The sequence below is a fragment of the Ambystoma mexicanum genome, chromosome 6p (assembly GCF_040938575.1).
Source record: "Ambystoma mexicanum isolate Mex_15411 chromosome 6p, UKY_AmexF1_1, whole genome shotgun sequence".
Taxonomy (NCBI): domain Eukaryota; kingdom Metazoa; phylum Chordata; class Amphibia; order Caudata; family Ambystomatidae; genus Ambystoma; species Ambystoma mexicanum.
The window spans coordinates 1,091,103,127-1,091,127,022 of NC_090935.1; the positions used below are offsets into that span (position 1 = coordinate 1,091,103,127).

Here is a 23,896-nt window from a genome sequence, read left to right on the forward strand (position 1 = left end):
AAGCTATGCGTAGCGCATTGCATCAAAGATTATGAGGCAGCTACAGCGGCATTGAGGCCTAGGGGAGTGACGCAGCTGCTAATTACGCGTAGAAAGCCCTTTCATGCAGTAGCCACAGCCACCATAGCCAGATGGGTCAGGGAAGTAATGCTTTGGGAAGGAATATATTTGGCACAGTTTGGCGCGCATTCAGCGAGAGGAGCAATGGAATCCAGCGCATTTGCAGCAGGCGCGTCCTTGCAGGACATATGAAATCAGCCAACTGGTCTAATGAACGTACTTTCTATTTCCTGTCTCTCAAATAGCTAATAGAGTGATTAATAGCTTTGAACAAGCATAACACTCACCTCCGTCTTGCCATAGAATGAAGATTGTCCAGGCTTACAGCTCAGACAGTTTTGATTCTATTAAAGACAAGGAGGCGAGCATTATATCCCACCTTCGTGGGTCATGACGAAAGCACAAACTGTATTATGATAATGTGTTGAGTAAAGACCCACCCTTATGATCACGTCTCCATTCCTTTCAGAAGAAGATAAAAAAGCAACCTGAGAGCAGGACCATAAGCACGGATCGAGCGGATCGTGTGTGAAATTCCGCTGCGTCATCGCAAAGCCATGGGTTCGGCAAGGATGAGCGTTTGCAGTTTGTCTTTGTTGGTTCAAGCTGACTGTTGGAATTGGTCCAGTTGTTGGTTACCAGCCAAAGAAAGAGGAGTTGGAAGTCAACTAGTGTCCTTCTTATGGACAGAGGTCAGCCCTGTTTGGACAAGGGGTATGGTGCAGGACTAGATGGACTCAAGGGATTATGGGCATTTGTAGCCCAAAGACATTTTTTCTATCATTTTAAAACTATGCTACCCCTATTTTTGTCATAAGCTTCCAGAGGCCTGGAAGGAACACAAAAGTGTTACCAAGTTTATAAAAAAAAGTTTAAGTTGAATTGCTATGGGAGCAGTAAATAAAGAAATAAAGCATAATGCTCGCCTCCTTGTCTTTAATAGAATCAAGACTGCCTGAGCTCTAAGCCTGGACAATCTTCATTGCTCAGAACACTACATTCCAAGGCTGCAAGCAGTGTGGGTGTGCCATCAGCCAATTCTCTGCGTTTTTACCCAGGTGAATTTACATAGTAGAAACTTCTATATACGAATATATACAATGTGGCATATAGTTTCAAGAGCAACACTGGTTATAATAGAATTGCAGACCCCACTCTCAGGCCATATCAGGTGTTATGGGCCAGTAAACCTTGTTAAACTCCTTACTTGTGCTCTAGCCTTTAACTCGCTATTCAGGGCCCATAACACCTGGTACGGCCCTCATACTGAGTCTACAAAGCTTAATTACGTTATGAAGTAGTAGCAGTAGAAGGTTATATTATTATTAATTATAACCCTTGGAATATTCATTTGGCATTCTCATTGCGTGCAGGCTCTAACAGCTAGTAGAGCATGCAGATTGTTCAGAATCCTGCATTCCAAGGAAACTGGCAGTGTACCAAGAGACACTTTTCTATAACTGTCCAGGCAGATTTTTGGACTGTCAACATGCCCTGCCTATGTCGCCACAACTGGTTCCACATGACTGCCCAGGCCCCTGCTTTCCGATGTTAAAGTTAATACCAAAAAGCAAAGTTGCCATTACTCCAGGAAGTAGAGAATGCTAATCCACCTATTACATAGGCGTATGAAGATATGTTTGGCATCCACCTTTTACGTCCGTTTGACTCTTTTCTTTCACATGAAAGAGAGATGCAGGTTATACCAGTTTTATGGAACTTGCCCTCAGGCCCATCTGGGTGTTGTAGGTTCGTAAACAATATTAAACGCTTTCCTGTGCTCAGGTCTTTAACTCGGTCTCCAGAATCCATACAGTTCATTAGGGCTCTTGCTCTATAAATCTTAATTATGATTTTGTCTTTGGACAATGAGAAAGTGTGCAATCCAGGCTCTGATGAGAGTAGAAGTCCACTTTCTATGTTTATCCTTTGTTCTTCTCACAGTTTCTAGGTCGTTAACCAATCAGCAAGTTTGCAATAGAGGCATTAACCACCTGCAAAGGCTCCATTCCAAGCTTACGTTTATGATGTTTACACACAGGCCCCTGGTCAAGGATACATGGACAAGGCTTGTCACAGGAACCCCCAGTTGAGGCTGCCTTTTTTTCCCTGAACACACTACAATAGCGCTAGAGCACTTATCATCGACTCTATTGTGTACTAGGGACTTCCAGTCACCACCTAACTGTCGACGGAGTATCGGCTCCGTTCCAAGATGTCGGACACGACATCCACATTGAAGAATGGGCTTGCTACAGCCCTATTCCCGCCTTCAAATACATCCAAATAGGCTGCTGCCTGATGATATGCTGTGAATGGTGGGGAGCCAGAAGGTAGTGCCGGCCCCCATAGCAGGACCCCGGGACAGGATCATATCCCTGTCTAGGCCTGTCTGGGTGTGGAGGGGACCTGTCCTTCCTACTGCTTCCTCCAACTCATGGCTGCGTTGTGCTTCGCCAGTCTCTGCCAAGCCTGTTGCACTTCTTGGCAGGTAAGACGTTCATCTCTCTTCCATCTCAGCAGCCTACCTTTTTTCACTGCATACCACTTCTCCCACTCGTCCTACCCTTGTCTCGCTGCCTCTGGCCTTGTTGGTTAACCGCCATTATCTTGTCACCACTTCTACCTACAGGCACACGCTGCACACTACACCTGTTCTCTCTCTCACTGACTGAAGTGAACACGCTCTACTTGGGTCCTTCTGGCACCCTCACTCTACTTATACGGCTAACGTAGCCCTCCGCCTTGCCGGGCGTGCCTTTACCAATTGGAGCCTACTCAACCTTCACCGCTACACCGTCCCTGCAGCTTGCAGTAATTCCACCTGCCCTCCACGTTTTTTAGGGTCCCAACAGGCAGTGACTAGAACTTCCTTCCAACTGTATAGACTATTCTTGCCAATCCTCGCACTCGTGATCCCACGTCAGACCTTGATCCCGCCACATCATCAGCGTGCCATATCTCACGTCTACTAGCATTGCATGTTCTACCTTGCCTACTACCCACTCTTCTCCTTTGTGCAGCATCACCAGGCTGTTTCTGCAAACATACGGGCCTGCGATTACTGGTGTTTGACGCTATATAATGCCCATCACTGCCTCTGCATCCTGCCTAACTGTGCCTTCTGATTTTATGTCTGCACTCAGCTCTTTTCTGCATTCCTTTCTCACCTGCCTGTGACTACAGATTGGACTCTGCATTAGCCCTGTGCTGCATTTACATTTCATCTGCCTGTAACTACTGATGTTGTCTCTGCTTTCAGTCAGTCTTCACTATTTTGCTGTATAAATTATAAATAAGCAATAAATAAATTCAAATAAATACATGCATAGGTGACCTTTGCCTTTGTTAGGGGCCATAGGTTTTGTGTCTGGACCACTTAACTGGGCAAGGTGTTGGCAATGGGCCGAAGCTACAGGTCAGATACTGTGAGTTGTGTGCCAAGACGACCTTCTATACCCATGTATGGCCCTGCACCCCTTAAGTCCTTCCAAAAACATAGAGTGTCTCACAGAGATGCTGACCGGATGGAGTGCAGGTCATGGACCCTATGGAATCTTGAATGGAATTGGGTTAATTGGTGATTCGTAGATTTTAGAGTCCAGCTTCTATGATGTTTTTAGCTAAGCCAAATAAAAGGAGTAGAGCCAGGTCCCATGATCTTAAGCACAGGTATTATTGAGACCCTCACTACTCTGCATGCCTTCTCTTGAAGGAATCAGTAGGGCTGGTTTCATGGAATAATGCGCGTGGAAAGCAGGGATTTGCGTGCCATTCTGCCTGCAAATCCCTGTTTGACGAATGGGGATTTTGTGGGTAGAATGCCCGCAAATCCCCGTTTTCCACGCACATTATTCAATAAATCCATCCCTAAGCCACTAGGGCTGTTGGGCCGCTGTCTGTTGCTGCTGCTGCACTTCCAGTTGTACTTCGACTACCTGCCGCACGCTGGCTTCATTTATTTGTCTTGGGCAAATGGTTTCAATCATGCATAGCCAATAAACTTTTAAAGGACTGGGTTTTTTTTGGAACACAGTTAGAGGACGGGACCGACCATGCCCCTGGCACAAACCTAGAATCTACGAAAAGATCCTGTCACCTTTAGACTTCTTCCCATAGCATTGAAAACCTTTTAATTAAACACCATGAGGGCTGTTGAACCAGATCGAGAAACCAAATTTCGACCCAATTGCTGTTTCATCTAGTGAGCGTTAATATTCAAAACCTCACTCGCAATTTTTCTTTGAAAAAATATTACTTTATTACAACATATCATTTTAAAACCCTAAAATACATATCAACTTATACAGATATGCAGTGTTTTAAAAACCTTTTATATGTAAAAAAACGAAAAAATAAACAACAATACTTAACCACATATTGTAAGAAAATCAACACCTGTAAAGGGGATAGAGGGAACATTTTGAGAAGAAAATTCTCATTACGACGCAGGCGGAAGACCATGGTGCTATTAGCACCATGGTCCATGCTGGTAACTTACCGACTCCGCCATAGAGAAAGGGGGAATTACAACCCCATTACAAGGTTGGCGGGCAGTAATTCCCCCTTCCTCCATGGCCCTTCCCCATTCCCATTTTTGCCCCATAGGGCAATTGCGGCACGGTAATTAGCACCAAGGTCCCTTTGCGGGTCCCTACTTTAACGGCTGGTATAGACCAGCCGTTAAGGTCAGGTCCCGGAAAGGGACCTCGTAATCAGGCGCTAATGGGTTAACGGCGCCGCAGCCTTTTACGGCGCCGTTAACCCATTAGCGCCAGGGTTGTAATGAGGCCCAATATGTGTGAAAGAAAAAAAGGAAGAAAAATGTGTCTTGGGCAAATGGTTCCAATCATGGGTAGTACAGATGCTGTTTGAGTTGCCCTGTGCTTGTGTTGCTCTTCCATAATACTGGAACTCACATGTCTGGGGCTAACATCAGCACCAGTACCAACATCACCACTGGAGGGCATCAGTGATTATTGCATCTTCCATATACCAGGACCTGCAGGGATCCAGAGTGCATGGCTGGCATCACCATTGTCTGAAAATAGCAACAGTAATGAATGGCGGCCCTGCAACCTTTCGTCACTTTCATCAGCATCATCCCACCTTCTTTTGAAGGAATAGGCTCATCTCCAATCACAGAGGACCCTCCTTGCTTTTTTCAAGAACTCGTCCATGCTCCTGTGTGTCTGCACCTTGCCACCCGCGTTTGTCTCCAGCACTGCGGTGCCAGTCACGTCTTTGCCACATTATTCACATTAGATCATACCTGCGGCCGCACTCCCTTGTTTGCTGTCACTTCTGCTGCAAGGGGCTTCTATATACACCTGACAGTGAATGCAGTGATTTTCAGAAGAATTGGGATGATTTCATGAGACAAAGGGCCTCATTACGAGTGCAGCGGTAAGGGGTTAACGGCGCCGGTAATGATGCCGATGCCGTTAACCCCTTACCGCCGCATTACGAGGTCCTTTAGCGGGTCCTGCTAAGGGCGGCTAGTTTTATGAGCCACCCTTAGGTGGAGCCGCTAAAGGACCAGGGAGCTAATAACGGGCCCTTTATTTGCTCCCTCCCCATTCCCATTGAGCCCTATGGGGGCTTGAATGGGAATGGGGATGGGTATTTTGAATGACAAATTACCGTGTCCTCCAAGGTTGGAATGGTCCGGTAATTCCCATGGAAGCTGGACCCGGACCCAAGTTTGGAGGCAGCCATGGCGCTAATAGCACCATGGCTACCTCCAAACTCGTAATGAGGCCCATAGGGTATGAAGTACATCAGGGGAGGCGGGATTGGGTGGTGGAGCCCTCCCAAAAATAAAGAACAGCATTTAAGCATTAAAACAAAGGGCGCAGCTTCAAAAGTGTTCACTTTCAAAGCCAACTTGTAGACTATTTCAGCAAAAGAAATGGGAATTGGATCCTTGGGAAGGACATCAGTTAACAGTCTGTCTTGAGGTCAATTAAGGTAGGTCGGCCTCTTGAAAAGGAACCCCGACAAACAATGCGCAGGCTCTGAGGTGACTGCCGTAAGTCAGGGTGCGGCACGCACCTCATGCTGCTTGCTTCCAGGATTACAGGTGATCGGTGTGACTGTTTTTTATTCCTTTTCGGTTATGTCTCACATTATGTCTGTGCATGCCAGTTTTCATTCGTTTAACCTTCATACTCGCTGGAGACCCCATGCTCAAACAAACAGTGATCTCTGTAATTGACCAAAGAAATATGTTTTTAATGCTTAGTTGTACCCATAGAATATCACATCTTGTTGCAACATACGGTGATACATACATGTGTTTTTGTTAGTCAACAATAACCGTCTAGTGCACGTGCCTATTGTTTCCCCAGTTCTTTGGCTTCCTCTAGGATATGCACTGTATGACTGTTCTATACCATACATCCAAACCTATTATTTACAAAAACGAATTGTGAACACATTTTTGAAATACAATTCGGAGTTCCATCTTTTTGAACTGAGATAGTACATATCAGGTCGCATTTGTTATATCCGAGTGTCTCAGATCTCTTCCGGCATTCGCTAGCGCCTGGCAACCAGCAAGATTGCATTCTAAATAGTCCGTCCCCTATTTGTGATGTATTGTGAAATTCCAACTCCATTCAGGACTTTAAACTTGGAATGCCGTTGCTTATATTCCGGTGTTCCTATATTTATTGATTGAGAATCGGCTTCTAGCTAAAATGGGTTCACCTTTTGGGATTGTTGAGAAAAGCTGCTTTCAAGATGGCGGCGGCGGCGTTCCGCATGTATAATGGAACAAGATATGATATTCTAAGGGTGCAATCAAGTATTAAACCAAATTTCTCAGGTCAATTACAGAGTGCTTGTTTTTTCGATAAGTCTATGGTACTGAGCGCACAGAGTGGGAAGATGGTTTTTGACTTTTTTAATTGTCGCCTGGTAAGGTGTTACAGTGCTTTTCCCACACGTTGCTGACAGTTTTCTCCTATAGATACATGCATAAAGTACAGGAATAATATCAACAACAATTAGGGTTGGGGTTGTGTACCGTAACAACACCCATACGCATTCCTCACCTTCAAACAACACAAGCACTGGCTGCCACTGGAGAAAAATGTGGACCACTTTTGTGGCCCCCAATGTACACCGAACTTCGGGTACAAGAAAGGACGCCATAGTAAGAAAGTCAAAGTTTGCAGGAAGAGAAGTATAAAAGCAGTACAACCAGCCAGACGCCGCCCAAAGAGAAGACGCTAAGCTGTTTCACCCCAGGGAGTTTCAACTCAATCAGGCAGAATGAGAAGTTAATGTTGTCACCTGCTTAATAAGCATTACGCGCTGTTAAGATGGATTTCTCAACTCTGACCTGGTTGGCAGAGGTTCAATGGGCCAGCCTATTTTAATGGAACAGGGTAACCTTCTGGAAAATCCAGACCAATCAAGGTAGCATTGGCGGTGGTCAAGACTGGGTCTCAGGAGGGGTGAGGGTGATCGAAAGCCCACAATGAACACACACAGTAAACAACACAAATTACTCTCAGTCAGGTGCATATCAAAATACATATACATTTATTAAAGGCCTTTTAAACCAAACACAAGCAAAGATCTGCACTAAAACTTAAACCAACACAACACCACTTTAAAGAATGGCACACAGTAAGGGTCCACAACCTGTAAGGAAAGGGAGAAAACCGTGCAAATATACTTTAGGCAGTTCTTCACTTGTCAAACCCTAATTAAGAGGCAGTCCAGTCCCTAAGAAGAGTGGAGCATAGTGCTCAAAAGTACTTTCGGTGCCGACACGTGATCGTGCAGTAGAGAGAAAAACAGGGTTTCTTGCAGGGGCTGTAGTGACTCAGGAAGGTGGGTGAGGCAGTGAAGAATACGTTCCCACTATTCGAGGAGGGTCTCGCCAAGAGGGCAGAACAGGATCCAAGAGTTGGGAATAGCTTGGTAGCACAGGCTACCTCAATAAAGGTGAGTGGCCCTCAGGGGGCACTTGTGTGTAAATGATGGATGCGCTAGGGGCAACCAGTAAGGGTTGCAAGTACTCACTGTCCGAATGCGCACTCCAGAAACTCAGTGGGAGAAAGCCTTATACCCAGTGCTTACGGTCTCCAAAGTCTCAAGAGTCAACTCCAGACGGCGGGGGTTCCATAGCAAAGGTCCTGCGCAAGCTGCTCACTTCACTGGTTGGGCCAGGAACACTTCTGAGAAGGCTTGCTTTCAGGTTAAGGTGGAGGTGCCGTGAATAGTTGTTTGCACTATTCAAATGGGTCAAAGCACCTTTGCAGATCTTCTAAGTTCGATCAGAGCCAGAGGGGTGCTGCGGGACAACAGCAGGCTCAGGGTGGCAAACCTTCCAGAGGATCACCAGCCGTTCCTCGACTCAGCTTCTTGGTTTCAGGATGCTTGGATCATATCCTAGGTTCAGTGCGAACTCAAGAGATTGACCTTGTATGGGTGTTTGGGCCCTTCTCTTATCCAGATTCTCCTTCACGCCAAAACGAAGAGGACCCAGTGAGAGACCTGCGCACATACAGCCATGCCAGATGTGGACCAATCACGAACCACAGTGGTCCCAGTCATTCCCAGCACACCAGACTCTGGCACCCAGGATGTGTATTGGAACTAGACAGTCCAGCCCACATCCTGGAGGCACACACACAAGGCATGCAGAAGCCTGTGAAAGCTTGGCATTTCGTGGGAGAATGCATGACCAAATGAGGACTGTCCCGGGTCTGCTCGACCTGGGGAAGGCAAAGGGACAAGATGGCCAAATGACAGAAGGGACCTCATGGAATGGCCATTTTGGGGCCAATCCACTGTGCAGGGCCAAACACGGTAACTGCTCTATGGGCCGAAAGAAAGGGTTAAAAATATGTGAAAAATAACAGCTCCCACCAGCTCTGTCCAAGACACATCTGCACTTCTACCGTAAAAAATCCTTTGAGGGTTTCTAGGTCCTTAGAAACTAAAGGAATACCCCAGCGCACTGTACTGTAAGGTACTTTGTGCACTGGTAAAATGTTGCAAAGAACTTGCAACAAAGTGAAAGGCTAAGGGAACAAAGTCTCCCAGTACTGACTGTCTTTAAGGACATGTCAGTTTCCCCATAACAAAGTGAGCGAAATCCAGCAGAGTGCAGCAGAAGGCTGTGCTCCACTGGCAAAAGTCAGGCTAGGATGGTCAGATAACAGCAAATTGATGGGGGTTCACAACTGGAGGGAAAATTACACGTAAATGGAAATCCTTCCTAACACACACAACCACCTCTTGGAACAAGCTAAATGGTATCCTGTACTCGTAGCAAGCCATCAGCCACAAACATTAGGCCAGAAGCCAGCTCTAAGAGCTGTCCACAAGGAAAAAGCAAATAAAGTAGTCAGCCAAAGTGCTGTAGTCGCCCATCCCTTGAACCCGTCCACCATGTGGGAAAACATCGAAATTGATAAAACATCAAAGCCTGATGTCCAGTGCAGTGACATGTGCAAAACAGTAGGAATATCATTATTGCACCCCCAGGCGAAGGGAAAAAGCAAGTGCAGGAGTGGCCTTGGAAAATGACCACAATAAACCGTGGAGAGTTGCCACTGATAAATACGGGACAAAGAATGATGGAAAATGTATCGATTGTGGGGAAGGGAAGCTCCCAGAGACCATATAGAAAAGCATGGAGCTGAGGAAGCAAGCTTCCAGCATCAGGATAGTACTAGTCTGCCCCCCTTACAGGGTCGCAAACGAATGTCTCGCAATGCCCGGTTCCACGCCATGTTTCTGGAAGTCCATGCGTTCCCTCGCCTGCCATCACCCACCAGGTTTTTCTCCATCGACTCTCCATGCCCTACCATTTCCTCTACACCCTTCTGAAGCGGTTCCCTTCAGCTTTCAGAGATGCAAATGCTGGTCACCTTTGTAAAATAGAGCATGCTTTCATTATGCATGTTTTATAAATGTTGTATATGATTCCGTTATTTTCTGATGCACCAAATACGTGTGTGAAGAAGAAACCTGAAACTTCCTTTCACTCCTTTGCAGTTTAATTTCTACTCTCCAAGGTGTGTGCTTCCTTGCCGAAGATGTGGTGCATTTGAGATTTGCGGCTCTCCATTGCCATGTGTCGCTCGTTCACTGTGCTACGCCTATTGACTATCGCATTGATGCATTACTCACAGCAGTTGATGTTGATGCATTTCCTAGTGTTGCCACATCACGCGCGCCGGTCTGCTCCTGCTCTTAGGCGTGTTTCAGTCATTTGAAGTGGCCCACATAGTCTGTGTCTATTATTGGTATTGTTACAAAATGTAACACAGTCCTGCACTTTGCTTACTCACGGAGTTCCTGCATCATGTGCCTTTGATGGAATGGAAACACTGAGTGGGAGAACAGAGATAGTCACCAATTTTACATTAGTCCCTATGTAGCTGACACGCTAGACCCCGCATAGCTGAAATGCAGATTCTAAGGGTGCTTTAGATCAAACAAAAAGGAAACAGACCTTACACATTGGTTCCATGAAGCCGCTGTGCTGGAAATGTTTGTTTCTTTGTTGATGACCAGGAAGTCATCAAGGAAGAAAGGAAGAAAAGGGACTTTCAAATTGCAGCAGCTTAAGGACCCGCTGCTTATGGTATGTTTCCTTTTTGTAAAAATATATTTATCTAAAGCACAGTTAATTAATAATAATAATTTAGCATTTATATAGCGCTACGAACCCTCAGTTATCTGAGCGCTGCTTATTATTACCCACGGTGTGTGGTACTCATTTATCGACCTTGGAAGGATGAAAGGCTGAGTTTGGCCCTGCCGGGATTCGAACCTGCATCAGCAGGCTCTGCACGGATGGCAAAGCGAGCACTCTACTCGCTGTGCCACTTGACCAGCTTTAGTTAAAACCCATGTGTCAGTTCCACAGGGGCCTAGGGAGGGGTGGGAGTCGGGGAATGTGCCGGGCAGGGGGCAGCATAACAGTGGCATCGCTGAGGGAACGGGGGTTTCTGAAGGGGTTATAGTCCCAGGTTATTTGGTTATGGCCCCGGATAGAAGCTCAGGGGCTACAAACACAATGTTTTATAGACCTAGAAACACCCCTGCAGCTGAACCCAATAAAGGCATTCAAAATGCAGAATTATAGCAGTGAAAACAATCAGGATTGCAACAAAACCAACATTTCAGGGGGGCTGAAATGGTGATGGGAGGGGCCACTTCAGAAACTGGATGGGCAAACTTGGAGGCTCTGCTCCCTCTATTCAATCCCACGGGTTGCCTGGCGTGGGGCTCAAGTAAGCGCAATATGCCAGTGAGAATAACCAATTGATTAGATTTAAAGATAACATACACATTTAGTTGCTTTGATCATTTTTATATCTAAAGCCCAGGTATCGGATCAAACATCACTCTTTAAGCAAAAGCAACCACCAGAGGACCAGGCAGTAGTACAGTGTGCCATCCCCTTCCCTCTCGCACCCACCCCAACATCTGCTCCCAACATCTGCCCCCCAACTCCTTCCCTCTATCCGCCAAAATCAGCTCTTCAGCCCAACATTACACATTAGCACGCACACACACACACATTTACACAACGTTCACTCACTAATTTAAACATAGCATTTACTCCCGCCCCATTCCCCATACACTCGCTCACTCACACGTGCACCCAGTACCCCATTCATCATGCACTCCTTCACACACACATTACATAATCCATATGCACACTCCTTGCACACATGTATACATACATGCAACAATGCTTCCCTCACCTCTCTGCTTAACAAAAAGCAAGTGCGCACCTCAGTCCACTCCCCTTGGATGTGAAAGAGCACATACGGTGTGATATGTTGGCTCGCATCCATGGGGAGGGGGCTGATGCGTGCATTTGATTTTTGTTAGCCAAAGAGGAGAGGGAAACCTTTCCTGAAACTAGCAGCTTTAAAGGTTTGCTGCGTTTGTGCAAACACATTTCTCTGCACGAACACAGTCAAACCTGAACGCCTCCAGTTTCAGGAAAGGCTTCCCTCTCCTCTCAGATTAACAAAAAGTAAGTGCGCACATCAACAGCCCCCGCCCCCACGGATGTGAGGCAGCATATAACAATGTTATGTGTTCTTTCACATCCGTGGGGAGGGGACAGCTGATGGGCGCACTTGTTTTTTCTTAATTAGAGAGGTGAGGGAAGCCTTTAACACCACAAGTTTTAGGAAAGGTTTCCCGTACCTCGCAGCCTAACAAAAAGAAAGTGTGAAAGCCCCGCCCCTCAACCCACATTTCAGGGGGGAAAGAGGGGCTGGAGCCTGATTAGCTCAATGACCTTTCACCACTGAATATCACCCACTTTCAGAGGTTCCTGATTGACTGGCGCCCCCTTTCATGTGCTAATGTTTGAACCTACTTATTTCTCTGGGGGATTTCATTTTCGTGCATATCATGTTGTATTCATAACTGCAGTTACATTTACGTATTCAGGGGGCTTCGACAAGAGGCACTTTGCCAAGACCAAAATACGGTTTAAGCAAAAGATGCATGCAGAAGGTACCTGCATGAGCCAGAGATGGTGTGTGTGGGCAACCCGAAGGGGGACAGTCATTGGTGACACAAGGAGATTCCTGGTGTGTGTGGGCAACACTCAGGGGGACAGTCATTGGCGACACAAGGAGATTCCTGGTGTGTGTGGGCAACACTCAGGGACACAAGGGGATTCATGGTGTGTGTGGGCAACACTCAGGGGGACAGTCATTGGCGACACAAGGAGATTCATGGTATGTGTGGGCGACACACAGGGGGACAGTCATTGGCGACACAAGGAGATTCATGGTGTGTGTGGGCAACACTCGGACACAAGGAGATTCATGGTGTGTGTGGGCAACACGCAGGGGGACAGTCATTGGCGACACAAGGAGATTCATGGTGTGTGTGGGCAACACTCGGACACAAGGAGATTCATGGTGTGTGTGGGCGACACGCAGGGGACAGTCATTGGCGACACAAGGGGATTCCTGGTGTGTGTGGGCGACACTCAGGGAAACAAGGGGAATCATGGGGTGTGTGGGCAACACTCAGGGGGACAGTCATTGGCGACACAAGGAGATTCATGGTATGTGTGGGCGACACGCAGGGGGACAGTCATTGGTGACACAAGGAGATTCATGGTGTGTGTGGGCAACACTCGGACACAAGGAGATTCATGGTGTGTGTGGGCAACACGCAGGGGGACAGTCATTGGCGACACAAGGAGATTCATGGTGTGTATGGGCAACACGCAGGGGGACAGTCATTGGCGACACAAGGAGATTCATGGTGTGTGTGGGCAACACGCAGGGGGACAGTCATTGGCGACACAAGGAGATTCATGGTGTGTGTGGGCAACACTCGGACACAAGGAGATTCATGGTGTGTGTGGGCGACACTTGGGGGAGATTCCTTGGCCTTGCTGCACTGAAATAGGTTTAACCATGGTATGGTGGTCAGAGCAAATTTTGCAAACAGGGAAAGATGCTTATAGCTACCAGGTGGCCTCGGCCTTGAGTGACACCTTCAGCCAGCCCAGCTTTTGCACCTTGCCTGCTCAGCAGATCCATGCCTTTAACAGGGAAAATACAACTCCAATTCCCAGTATGGAAGGTGCAAAATCAGGACTGGCCAGCTACTCAAGCTGAGCAGGCTGGCTCATTGATTGGGTTATTATAGTTGTTGAGTACACAGCCCCAGCGTGTAGTTCGGAGACATGCCTGCCCTGTGCAGGAACATGTGGATTCAGTGTTGAGCATGCATGGGAAACGTTTCTACATCATGGCTCAGCAGATACAGCAGACAGAAGAACTACATAGAGAGAGTAGCATGATCATTTAAGTCACGTCCGTCTCTTCAGCTGAATTCCATCAAAAGTACACGTATATGTTGTCATGGAAACTTCTGGTGAAGTTAACATTTGATTATGTGTGTAGACCCAGAGTTTTAGCTGCTCTGCTCTTTTAGCTCTAGGGCCACGCTTGCAGTGTTCTCGCAGGGCAAACTGTATGCAGAAAAGCTGCCCTAACTTCTTGAATATTGACAAATGCCTGCCCATCCGCCATGTTTTTCTCTTACCTCAAAGGAATACGCTTTTCCAATCCCATCACCTGCTCCGGTCACAACTGCAAAACAAAAACAGAAAGGCCCGTCAATAGGTTCTCCATTTTGGTTTCTAGAGTCACCGCGCTGGCTACTATTTGCATCATTTACAATTCCCCCCTCTTTTGCCTCTCTGTATCATCGAGCCCGGATGCGGCTTTGTCGGGTGGTTACGTACAAATCTCTCAAATCAAATCATCATACATCAGCAGGTGTCTCGCTCCCGCGCAAGAGGGCCCTTCGCTGACCAAGAATGGAGGCCATAGTCTCCTTGAAGATTGTCTTTACCAAGAGAAAAGTGTACCTTCAAAGTGTACTTTCCTATCCCAAAGATCACACATAACTCGAGGTCTCAAAATAAAACCCATAAGCATCTGCTCCTAAAGAGGCTGGCCATTTAGTAGCGCACACCACAAACTTAATAACGTGGACGCTGAGCTTTCCTTTTCAGATTGCAGATGGATTAAAAGGCTGAGATGTGTATCTGGGTGGATCGAAGGGGTATTGAATTTCTAATACTTGGCTTTGCAATGCCCGCATTTGGAAAAGAAAAGGTAGGGATGCTGGCTTGAGCAGCAGTCCCACAACTTTAAAGGGATCGTTCACTCTAAAATATTATTGGCTAAAAAGATGGCTCATAATCAAAAATATGTATAAAACATATTTTTAAACAAAGTCCCTATGTAAAGTTTTGAGCAAATGAGCCTCTTGTGCTTCTGTTAAGCCCTGTCCTTGCGGCACTAATGAAGCAAAAGCCAGCCAGCTGTAATAAACAAAAGCTACCACTGGGTGGCTTTTGCTTCATTATTGCCAGAGAGCAGAGGATGCAGACAGGAAGGCTGCATGCAGATAAGTGCTTATTTCTTTTTTCTTAACAAAGCACTGCAAATGCTGCGGTTTTCTTTCTAAGTTTACCAGGCTCCCCCGGGCTGCAGCATTTATAACATTGTATTTATGTTTGCGGTGGCTTCAGCTTTGAGTCTCCTGAACGTACAATAGATATGAAATCAGATTTGACTGGAAACAGTGAGCTTTTTACAACAAGGTGAGTTTGAGGGACATTCTGACCAGGTTGTGGAGGGGAGCAAATGGAACAGTCACTGGAGACAATACATAAGGGGACATACACAGACATACATAAGTGGACACACCTGGAAATCTATGAGTGGTGCCAGTTTCGTCCTTACATTTTGGCACTGACCTCCCCTCTCCCCCTGTTTTAACATCGGACACCCACGGGACATGTACAGCTCCACCATGTGCCCTATTGTTTGCCAATAAAGTTTAGTTTGGTTTAAAAAGAATCTTCTGATACTGCACATATGCGCAGATCAAGCCACTAACTCTCCTAGGCCAACAGCTCCCCGGACGTATGGTAAACCGCTCTCCTCTACACTTAACATTCAGACTTGAATGTTCTCCGAGCATGTTTTTCAACTATTTAATGTCACTCAGTAATTTTACCTACATTATATCACGACCCTCTAGTATCCCGCTGCGTTTTTGCCCGTTGCCAAGCAACATGACGCGGCACTCTGCACAATAACGGCAAGCACTTCAAAAGTGGTATTTCTAATTTGGTTAGATAATTCTTGCAGACATAGAATTCTTAGGCACCTCCATAAGGTTCTTCACCAACACTACGTACTTCATTCACGGAGACGCTGCATGCTGCTTTGGTGAAATCGTCTCTCCCTGGTGTTTGGCTCCAATATTACTAATTAGCATAGCCTCATGTGGCCCACATCCAATCTACTAGCCACATTGTTTGCTTTAATCTGCCCACAGCCTCTACTTCTGAAGAATTTCTGTCTTCAAGCTCCATCCTCGTGCCAAAACTAGCTTTGGATTTGTGCCATGCTAAGCTATCTCACTTGAAGAGTGTCTCCGGCCCCGCAAGATCAGGTATGCTATTTTTTGAGGATAGTAGTTCACCTATTCTTTCTAACCTACTTATAACTAGGTTTAAATTCACCCTCTGCTCTACAGTTATCTTCCAAGCCCCTATGAAAAAGGTCACTTGTTGCCTGTACACAAGACAGTGCTAAAGAAATTCATCTCAAGACGCCACCCTATCATCATAGGTAGGTCGCAACCTACAGTTCTTTCCCCAATACTACCCACCAGGTTATATTGATAACACTCCTCTTTTAAACTATTTTTATCCCTTGATTTTTAGATGAATAGACTAATCTTCTGCAACAGGCCTTTACGTTAACAGCACCTCATAGTGTCCTGACGACAGTTCAGAACATTGTATATTCTGTGTCACTCTGTGAACCTGATGTTAAAACTGCCTCCGAACCAGAAACACCTATTTGTTGTGTCGACAGAAGGTACATACTGTTAATGCTCTAACAGTACATGAAATATCACTCACGTGGCTACTACCCACACTATGTACAGAAATGTATGCTTTCCTGCTCTGTGCATGACTAATGCTCTAGTCCCTGTGTTTGTTGTTTTTAATATGCAATTTGAATATGAATACATTTTGTTGTATCTGTACTATTCCTACTCCGGATGTGTGATCAATGGCTAGTCTATAATTACACCTAGCCTTCTGTAATTTGTTTGCACCTCCAGCGCATCAAAGAGAGGAGTAGCCTGTTGACTCTGTACCCTTGTGCTCTATTGCTCATTTACCCTCTAGAGTCAGGCCCCCCAAAAACAAAAAAGAGGGTTGTTTCGCCCCTTTCCTTTTTTTCCAAAGGACAGTCATCGTGCCACAAGAGAAACACAGCATGAGGGGGTCTTGCGACTGTCTGTCAGCTCCCAAATGGTTGTCATCGGGCCACATTCCCCTCTTCCATCTGGACTGCCTGGAGAGCCTCAGCCATGTGTTCAGCATGGAAATCTGCCAGTTTCTATCTTGCCAGTTCCAAGACCTGCATCAGAGATGTCCCAGGTTCTCTCAGGGTGAGTTTGCAACTCTTGTTAGAGGAGCAGCCTTCTATAAAAAGTGCACCTATTTCTTTCTCTTTGTCTCCAAGCACACAGGTCAATGCTGGGGTACAGAGGCAGGCGTGGAACGTGTCCATCAACCCTTTTAGATTCGAAACAGCTTGTTGCATTGACAAGTGTACCAAAAGATTGCGCCAATACAGCATGAGCAGCATGAAATGAATGGTCAGCAACTGGCAACGTTCTGAAGATTCGGTGAGCAGCATCCCCAGCAAAATACAACAACAGTGACTTGTTTGCCACATGGTCCTTCTACTTGGTGACTATAAAATGTATCTGCAATCTCTCTAGCCAGAGTGACCACTTCGAGTGTGGCCATTACGCCATGGAAATCATCAAACTGAAAGGTGGGGATATGTGACTCTTAGAAGTTGCCAGTCTAGACAAAGACGTTATGCGGCACATTCCACTCAGTTGCACTCCACCGCCATGCGGACTAGGGAGAGGCGTCAATGTAGCTATTTCATCTGGGCCTCCACTCTGTCTCCTCTGGTCCATGATGGCAGTCAGGGGAATCCACACTTGTGGCTTGCAGAGCCAGGGAGAAAGTGCAGATTCACTGTGGTCTGCTCTCACCGGTGTAGCCAGCATGCACCCAGTCATGTGACATAGAGCCGGCCCTAGGATTTGAGCGGCCTTAGGCTGCAACAGATGTGTGGGTCACCCTAATTTGCATAAATAGTAACATCAGTTATATCATCTCTTCCCAGATGTGATTGATAGAAATAATGTTTGCAAAAGGTCTTTTGAAACTTTGGTTTAAAAACACTATCTGTGGAAGGCATTGCAAAAATATGGTGATTGTGTTTTGCTAACTGAAACTAACTGCTGTTTTTGCAGTTTCACTATTTTTTTTAATTTTTATTGTGTGTATATTTGGGCATATTGTTCAAATTAGCAATATGCTTTTACTTCAGAAGCCACAGATAAGGATTATTTTGACTGTAAAAAAATAATAGCAAACAATAACTACGTTTATCAAGTGCTGCTCACCACAAAATGTGAAAGTAGCTTCATTAATGTACCCCCTTAGCCTTGATTGGATGGGGTGAGCAGGCCAAAACTGTTTGGGTGTAGAATAGCAGGGGATCCTATAGCAGAAAGTTGCAAAGGCAACTGAGCAGGTGGGGTGACTGTTGCTGAGATGTTATACGCTTAGACCTTGCTTTAAATCAAATGTCTTCTTTCCTATTCCTGCGGTAACGTGCTGTTAAATATGGTGTTTTGACATGGGGATGAGTACAGCTCACACGCGTCAATTGGTGTGGGAACCCTTTCCCCCATAGCGAAAATCAAAAGCTTGTACCCAAGAATGTATGCAGTGTAAGTGAACATATCTTAAAGTGAAAGATACATATTTAGTTCACTTGACCTTTCCCCTTAGAAGAAGGTGCACCAGACAAAAGAGCATTGGCCTTTCACAAAAAGTAATCAACAACAGAAAAATAACCCTTGAGAGGACATTTTTCATTAAATCCGCTGGCCATGTATTAAGGGTGCTCGCCTTTTTAACCCAGCAATATTGAGTGAACTATTCCCATGAAAACAAAAACAAAAAAGTACGAGCATGTGCTTTGATGATCACTTTATGCATTTTTGTGGGTAAGTGTCTGCACTGGAAATATGACAACCTGGGTGAAATCCTGGTAGCCAAATGCTTGAGCAAGCTTGCCGACCTCAAAAACACCTAAGGGGGTTGCATCCGTCCTCTGAAAAAAGTTACGCTGTCCACTGACATGGATTCTTTACTTGGGCACTGAATAGCAGCACATGGCCACAATCAGGGAAACATAACTGCACAAGTCTCCAGGATTGCAACCTTTCTTGCCACATCCTAGGCAAATATTCAGGACTCCTTTGCCCTCTCATCATTCCCCCTCCTCAACACCACATCTGGCTTTCACCAATACTCTGTTTTATAAAGATGACCTCAAAAGTACAAATACCATAGTGAGGTACCCACTCAAATATATAAATCATTACAGAAATATGTTAAGTGAAAAGTGTACAATTGTGGCATTATTCCCCATCTTGACTGGGAGACTACAAATACCAGAATGTAATTCAGCAAAAAGCAAAACAATGGCCTCTGTGTTTTGAAAATGTATTTATAACAACATGTCATTCGTGTGTACCTGTTTGTGTTTCATTGTTTGACAAATGCAGGGTTTATATTTGATGTGATGAAAATATCACATTCTACCAAAAATAAACTCTTTTTGGTGTGTTAAATGTGAACATCTGAAAAGAATGTAGCTAATTGAAAACTGTTTTGTTTGATATATTGTAATGGACCTGAAGGAGAGTGTAGCTTTTGGCAGCTAACTGGTACTTTGTGTGTGCTGTCAGAATGAGAATTACTTTTTTGCATTTCTTAACACAGGAACATTATGAACATCTCCTCCAAAACAACGGCCTCTTAAATGGGCCATCATTTGTAAATCGCCCCCACTTTAATGTGCTGCTTGAAGAAAGAAAGTGGTATGCATTCATTCAAATTAAAGGGCCTGCAGCATCTGATGGGCCGGTGGGAACGGGTGTCTCTAGAGAGCCACAGAAGGTTGTGCGGTACACCATGGCCTCACGCATGCTTCGTACATGGAAGTTCACAGCAGTTAAGGCAGACACTGGTGCCTTGCAGGGACCCTCTGACAGGTTCTGACGGCGGGGCCCTGGGCCAGTGCACAGACTGCCCATGCCTCGGTCTGGCTCTGATGTGACATTGTTTGCGTGCTCAGTGAATGGGTAGGTAAGGACCACTGTAGCTCTCCCCTCAGAAGAAGGTGTTATGCTGTAGCCAGAGTGCCAGGAGTGAAATTCAGGTGGGGCCGTCTTGTGGAAGAACTGGCAGCCATTTGAGTTTAGTAAGACCTTGTTTTCTGGACGCTTGCTGGAGCAGTGTTTCATGAATCCTCCTCCCCTCTTTTGTTGCTAGTTTGCTAGTTATTGGAAACTCAAAGAATAAAGGCTCTTAGTGCACTGGAGATTTGATAAAATCACTGGACACACACGTGCGAGGCTGTACGTAGGCTCAGGGCATATGACTAAATCCTTATTCTTCACTACACCTGTACCACTGCCCAGTGGTGGAAATTGACAAAATGTAAAGGGGGTTCCCACACGGGCTGGGTGGGGGTGAGTTTGAAGTAAGGGGCGGGGTTCCGAGGAGACAGATTTAAGAGGGGGCAGAGCTGGCAGTTGAAATCCGCTCAAAGGAAATGTTCAAAGTAATAGTTTAAAAAAGGTGCAATTTCTTTCATGCTGCTTCTTTCCAATAACTACGCTGGCAAAATATAAAACGTTCTCACCATATAAACCCAGAAATCTATAGTGCAATATTCCCTGGAAAACAAAATATCCAAATATGAGACATGTGCTTTGATGACAATTGTGTGTGGTCTTGTGGGTAAGCACCAGCACTGGGAACGTGACAACCTGGGTTAAATCCTGGTAGCCAAACACTTGAGCAAGATTGCTGGCCTCAAAAACACCCAAGGGGTGCTATGTCTGCCCAGTGAAAAAGGTGACACTGTCCATCCACATGTATCCTTACCTTGTGCCAAGAAAAGCAGCACAGGGCCAACATGGGGATTGTAAACTCCCTTGCCACATGACTTCCTGGGCAAATATTCAGAGTCACTTGCACTCTCATCTCCCCTCCTCACTCCCCTGCTTGACTTTCAACTTTCAACAATGCTCTGTTTTATAAAGGATGGCCTGAAAAGTGCACAAACCATTGTAAGGTACGCACACAAATATATTACTTATATATTTGTGTGGTACCATGGTTTGTTTACTTTTCAAGCAATCTTTTATACACAAAAGGAGAAATGTGGTAAGCAAAACGTGTACAATTGTGACATTCCCCCCATTTTGACTGAGAGACTACAAATACCAGATTCCTTGCTGGCATATTTCACCGAGCCCGCAGCGCGTGTCTTCCTTCATCGAAGCTGGTGGCTTGGTAATGTAATCTGCACAGAGCAGATTTGATCACCGAGCTGCCAGGCCTGAGGCAGGCCGGGTCCCGAGATTTGGCCAGATATCTGATACCGGATCTCGGACCAGGCAAGAGCCGGCCCATTGGCCAGTGCTGCCACTGCCCATTGAAGGGAAATGACCCCCCTCTTCTCTTCCTGTGCTGTTTGACCTGATACATAGGAAGATGTGTGCTGTTTCTTATTACTCCTACCTCTGATGCTAAGTTCCAAACTTGCGTGCATGGCGGCTGGTTGTCAACAGCTCATGACACCACAGGGTCACTGATGGGTGAAATCTGATTAGAGAGTGTTAAAGTGTAAAGTAACTTTAAAACCTCATTGCATAAAAGTGCCGGGAAAAGCACATACAGGGAAGTGCTCTGTATTCAGGAAATTCCTTTCAAATGTGACTTAAAATAATAATAATAATAATTGTGTACCTTGTAGAAAATGAAACAGCCTGGTCCTGGTTTCCCACCATTATTTTTCAGTTCATGAGAATGGTATTAAAGAGCAGTAGGAGTACCATGTTAACCAACCTAACAGCACAGTTATTAAGCACAAATCAGAGAATATTGCATCAATAATACCTTTATTAGGCTAACTCCATGTTTTTTCTGCTAGCTTTTAAGACCACATGAGTCTCTTCGTCAGGTAGTTAGATCCTCTTGTGCTTTTAGTTTAACAAAAAACTGCCCTGTTAGAATGGAATATAATATTTCCCTCCTATTAATAGGTTCTTTGTCATGCATACAAATTGTTAACTTATTTTATTATTCTGAGCATAACGACGGCTTGACTTTGCAAATAGCTTCGGAACAAAATCCCATCTCCATCTCCTCCTTTGATGAGATGTGGTTTTGTGGCAAAGTTGTCCATTTTAGAACCAGGAGACTTGACTTCAAATTCTGCTTCCTGCCCTTGATGGACCTACAATGATAGTACCTAGGTATATGGTCCGAATAACTAGAACATGATATAATGCCTGCATATGAGACGAGTGACAGGGTACTTGATGGCAGAAAGACACGCAGTGGGAAATGTGAATACCTCAAATTATGGTGGCAACATTTGGCTTCTGAAGAGGGTATCCTGGCATCTGATGGCATGACCACTATCTGGGTCATAGTGCTTTGACCTGGGTATGTAATGACAATACATGTCAATACCAGAAAGTTGGTGAACGTACAAGGGCCCATAATGGTGTTATGCAGCACATGACCAGAGTACCAGGGCACATTAGGAAACCAATTACTCCTTTTCTAACATATTTATTTCTAATATGGGGCAATACGTGTTATATGGTGCTAGGGTTTATATCCTGTTTTTGTGTACCTTCCCTCTCCAAACTCTTCGATCTGTTGATCGGAACATTCCCTCGTATGCCCATGGATGCCGGTAGGATGAACAATTGAACGTCAGCTCCGCTCACTAATCAATGTCCCAACAATCGCAGCTGCTTTTGTGTGGTTCTTTGTAATTGTGCATGGATGCATATGTCTAAGTGCATAGGTTTGTGTCCCTTTGTATGGTTGTGTAGGTGAGTATTAGTGCATGTGTGTCTTTTAGTGTGGCTACATGCATGCACATATTTATGAGAGTGCATGGGTGAGTGTCATGGTGTATTTGTGAGTGCGTGTGTGAACATATTGTATGTGTAAGTGTATGTAGGAAGCTAAGAGTGTCAGGCAGCCTGTGCAAATGCATATTTGTAGGCGTGTGACCATTTATGAGGGAGTATGTCTGTGTGACTGTCTGTATGTATGTGAATTCATCTGTGTGTGAGTGCATCTGTTATGTTGGGCGTACATAGCTATAACATGGCAATATACTGCTTATGAATGTATGGCACTGTATGCGAAAGCCTTGCCACATGAAGACACTATATGGAATTTGATAAGACCATAGGACATACAATGGCACCGGAAATATAGTCAGAATACCTGGGTATTTGTTGGCAATACTGAGCATATCATGCCAATACCCAACATGTAAGGGGGGGCTGGACGCATATTTTGCCATTTCCTCGATATATGAAACTAATACCTGGCAATTTTATACCAATATCATATTTAGTGGGAGCATATGTCCACATGTTGGCAATACCTTGCTTGTGGTCGAGGTATCTGAATGCATAATAGCATTACATGGTATATGGTGCGAGGAAGTGGGCGTGTTCGAATGTTCAACTGTAGGATTTATTGACAGCCCCAGCAGATATAACTGAAAGGCCAGTTTAGGCCTTACTGTGAAATACATTGGTCTAATGGAAAGGGACACACTGAAATGACATGCCAGCTGAAAGACAACACAGCGAAGGGGACTAATGAATACCGAGTGTGTGTCTAGCTGACAGTGACCCACGGAACATTATAACATGGAAAAAGGGACATTTTTGGTTGAGAGACAAAAAGTGGCATTGAAACTGCCACACATCAAAATGCTCTGCACCCTGAAAATTAAGCAACACAGAAACTGACATCATGTGAAATGGGAAGGCATGTGCATTTTGCAGCTGAAGTCACAAATACATGAATTTAGAAATGTTGCTAAGGATGAAAATGCACAAGGTAAGTGACAAAATGAACAGCAGGATTGAATTTTCTTTTGCCCCATTAATAAACCAATGCTGCACAAAGCAAAGGAAATACACTAATTCAAAAGTACATTGATGCAAAGTATTAAACTACATAAGATGATCCACTGGAAAAACAAATGTAACAAATTGAAAAAGATTTTTTGTTTTCATATGCAACATGTAAATCTCTTCTGAGCACAAGAAAAACATGCATGTATTTTAGATT

At 45.2% G+C, this 23,896-nt stretch overlaps 1 protein-coding gene across 1 annotated transcript in view; it reads right to left on the reverse strand.

Annotated features, from left to right (window-relative positions):
- The window catches only part of HSD17B3 (hydroxysteroid 17-beta dehydrogenase 3), a 1,348,454-nt gene that overhangs the window by 760,734 nt on the left and 563,824 nt on the right, over positions 1–23,896 (reverse strand). Inside the window, exon 2 of the mRNA XM_069625697.1 lies at positions 14,125–14,171. Coding sequence (XP_069481798.1) covers positions 14,125–14,171 — 47 coding nt within the window. The remainder of the gene's footprint in view (positions 1–14,124; positions 14,172–23,896) is intronic.